General features: G+C 43.2%; 1 protein-coding gene across 1 annotated transcript; it reads right to left on the bottom strand.

The window, feature by feature from the left end:
* Positions 1-567: 567 nt before the first annotated feature.
* On the bottom strand, positions 568-3304 carry Actbl2 (actin, beta-like 2). The gene has a single exon (NM_175497.3). The coding sequence runs from the start codon at positions 3182-3184 to the stop codon at positions 2054-2056; it is 1131 nt and encodes a 376-aa protein (NP_780706.1). The 5' UTR covers positions 3185-3304; the 3' UTR covers positions 568-2053.
* Between the last annotated feature and the right edge of the window lie 563 nt (positions 3305-3867).

Below are 3867 nucleotides of genomic sequence, written 5' to 3'. Positions count from 1 at the left end.
GGGCTGAGCCCTGATTAAACTCATCAATTAAGTAATCAGTGTACATGGAGGAAGAGTCTACTCAACGAGCTGAGGTTTCCACTGCTGTTTGCCTTACAGGGTTAACACGTACAAGTCAGAGTCCTGTGGCTTAATCTCTCAAGAGTTCACCACATCTAGCCCACAAACTTTCCGTGGTTGGAGACACAGGTTTTACATTTTTACTTTTTTTTTCCTCTAGTAATTCAGAATATAGGTCATAATATTTGTGAGAAATCCTCAGCCTGTTATATGAGGAGCATCATAACAACAAATCCAGGATGTTATTATGTTGCCACTACCTCTAACTTAATTACTGAATACTGGGTCATCCACTAAACCTTAATATTATGAGGGATTTATAAACTTATCTGCCTAGCTATTTAAAAACTGACTTTTAACTTTACGGGAGCGAATGTAGGAGGCCCAGGCTGAACATGAGTAACACGGGGATGAGCAGGCCGTATGCAGGGAGAGTGATGCTCTTGGAATCACACTCTCGTGGGCAGGAGTGAGGGAAATAACAGGAAAGCCAAAACACAAGCATGTCGCCATCTTACTTTAATGAAATTAAATGAAAAGCAAGCTTTGTAAAAGAAAGCACATCTGCAGATGGAACAACTGCAGCAGCATGCCTGCTCAGTTGATAAAGGAAATAAAAGAATAATCAAGGTATTGGGAACGTTCTATTTTAATCAAGGTTCCAAATTCACATGTCTAAACACAAGAGCTTTCCAAACTAATATGAAAGAGAAGGGATTCCTTCCTCCCACGTGTCTAACAGTATCTTCATGAGCAAATAAGCAGATGAATATCTTAACTTTTTAGAAAAAGACATGAAAAATGCAAATTACCCTGATAACCAAATGATGAGAAATCACAGCATAGATGGAAACAGATATGGTCATTCTAAAGATTTGTTGTTCAGTCACCACTGGGTCCACTAAATCATCTCAAACATTGTAGGAAGAAACCCTAATATGTTTTTTGAGAAGCTAACATTTCAGAGACACGTTTGTACACACGTGTTGCCAGTCGTTGGATGTCATAAAATGAAGAACGACAACCAAATCTCCCAAGAGCACACCTGAGGCTACTGAACTTCTACTCTAGTTCCCTGCTTGCAAGGATGCTGCTGCTGCGCTTCCCATAGCAACATCCTTGCATATGAGGAATACCCAGAATCACGGCCAACAGATATTACTCAAGACACATTATTAGGCTGAGAGATATCGATAAAATTATTCTTGTCACTCTGTGGCAGAACAAAATTAACTCGATACAACAATATCTTTCTGTGTAAACAGTTAGGCATCGTCTGTAGGTCTGCTGTTTCGTGAGTCTGATGAAGTCCAGGAACTAAGTCATGACCAACAGATCTTTACCTTGACTTGAAAAGTTATTTGATTTATACACACTAATCGAATGGTAACTGTTTAGTTATGCTTATGTGATAAGTCAATTCCTTGAAATACAGAGCTGATAAGACGTTGACTAGAGAATAAAAACAAGCACATAAGTTGCTCAGTCAGCCAAGTACATTATTATGGTTTAAGATGTAATATTTTACTTTCCTGATGCATATGTGGATACAGATGATTGACTTGTATAATTCGTTATATCCATAGAAAGAAGTAAATAAATAAAGGGACTAAGACATAGTTGCTAAACTTTTGTATTGCAGATTTGTAGAGTGTTTTTGACCATTTCAGCAAGAGCTCTATATAAGGCTTGCAAATTGTATTCAGCCTGAAATTATATTCTCATGATCTTACTCCTTGTCACATATTTTCATGTAAGCAAGCCCACATTTCTTTGAGCCCTACAGGCATAAAAAAACGGAATATGATATCAGAATTCCCTCAGCTGATAAAAATCACAGTGTGGTTAGCTGTGTCCTAGCCCTGGATACTTGGATGGTGACGCAGATTTCCTGGCTTGTACACTCAATAAGAAGTCAATGATTTACCTTCAGTGTCCTGGGTGAGGTGGGGTACCATCATTATGACCCAGGAAAAGGGACACGGTAGCTTACCTAGAAGCATTTTCTATGAACAATGGGAGGTCCAGCTTCGTCATATTCCTGCTTACTGATCCACATCTGCTGGAATGTGGACAGGCTGGCGAGGATGGAGCCCCCAATCCAAACCGAATACTTGCGTTCTGGGGGAGCTATGATCTTAATTTTCATGGTACTTGGTGCCAAGGTTACAATTTCCTTCTGCATCCTGTCGGCAATGCCTGGGTACATGGTACTGCCTCCAGACAGCACAGTGTTGGCAAATAAATCCTTACGAATATCTACATCACACTTCATGATCGAGTTGAAGGTTGTCTCATGGATGCCTCTGGATTCAATGCCTAGAAAGGAAGGCTGGAAAATGGCTTCTGGGCACCGGAAGCGTTCATTTCCAATGGTGATCACCTGCCCATCAGGGAGCTCATAGCTTCTCTCTAGTGAGGATGAAGCGGCTGCAGTGACCATCTCCTGCTCAAAGTCCAGGGCCACGTAGCACAACTTTTCTTTGACATCCCGCACGATCTCCCTCTCTGCTGTGGTGGTGAAGTTATAGCCTCGTTCTGTCAGAATCTTCATGAGGTAATCAGTCAGGTCCCTACCTGCCAGATCTAGTCGTAGAATGGCATGAGGCAGAGCGTAACCTTCATAGATAGGCACAGTGTGAGTGACCCCATCCCCAGAATCCATCACGATACCTGTAGTCCTTCCGGAAGCATAGAGGGATAGCACGGCTTGGATTGCTACATACATGGCAGGTGTGTTGAAAGCCTCGAACATTATCTGAGTCATCTTTTCCCGGTTGATTTTGGGGTTAAGGGGTGCCTCGGTGAGAAGAATAGGATGTTCATCCGGTGCTACCCGGAGCTCATTGTAGAAAGTGTGGTACCAGATCTTCTCCATATCATCCCAGTTGGTGACGACTCCGTGTTCAATGGGATACTTCAAGGTCAAGATGCCTCGCTTGCTCTGGGCCTCATCTCCCACATAACAGTCCTTCTGGCCCATGCCTACCATGACCCCCTGGTGTCGTGGACGACCAACCATGGAGGGGAACACAGCACGGGGGGCATCGTCACCCCCAAAACCTGCCTTGCACATCCCTGACCCATTATCTACTACCAAAGCAGTCAGCTCATCGTCAACCATGGTTGCTGGCTGGGATCTTCCAGATGGGTGAACAAAAGTTCAATAGAGGTGAGTTCTAGACTATGATGTGCGAGACAGAGAATGGGTACTCAGAACACTTCAGAACTGCCCTCAGAGAAGAGAGCCTGGACCTCGAGCACAGGTATTTAAAGGAAGACTCCGACTCCACCCATGTCCTACCCCACCAGTTCCCAGCATTTCTGGGCGGGGCTACCTTTGAGGTGCTAATAATGATGATAATTACAGAAATCATTAGTAGGCCTCTTTCATAAAGAGAAAACTGGCTACCAAGTGGCTAAATCTCAGGGTGCTGTAATTAGGCAACCCACACACTGCTTCCGGGTCTGCTTGGTGAGGTCTCTAGATTTCTATGTGATGCAGAGGGAATGTGAGAGAGAACTAGAGATGGAGTCTGTGCTCCTGCTCCGTGGACTGCTCCTCTTAAGCGCGCACTCTGACGGCGCTTAGCCTTGACTTTCCAGTTTTGATATATTACTCATAGGAAGGGCCTGATACTGTATTTATTTTTTTTAAGTTTTTCTTTCTCATTATTAGAAGATGTCATCACGATAGAAGCTGTTTTAATGAAAGAAAATAACGAGTGGCCTCGGGTGGCCTAATGGCTTTAATCAGAATATACTTTGTGCCATGAAAAATGTAGAGCTATTTAACTGACCTCAGAT

The sequence above is a fragment of the Mus musculus genome, chromosome 13, assembly GCF_000001635.26.
Source record: "Mus musculus strain C57BL/6J chromosome 13, GRCm38.p6 C57BL/6J".
In the NCBI taxonomy this organism is placed as follows: Eukaryota; Metazoa; Chordata; class Mammalia; order Rodentia; family Muridae; genus Mus; species Mus musculus.
This window is presented reverse-complemented; position numbering and strand designations above follow the sequence as displayed.

Coding starts and splice junctions, on each gene's coding strand:
- Actbl2 (NM_175497.3), bottom strand. CDS start 3,184: ATGGTTGACGATGAGCTGACTGCTTTGGTAGTAGATAATGGGTCAGGG.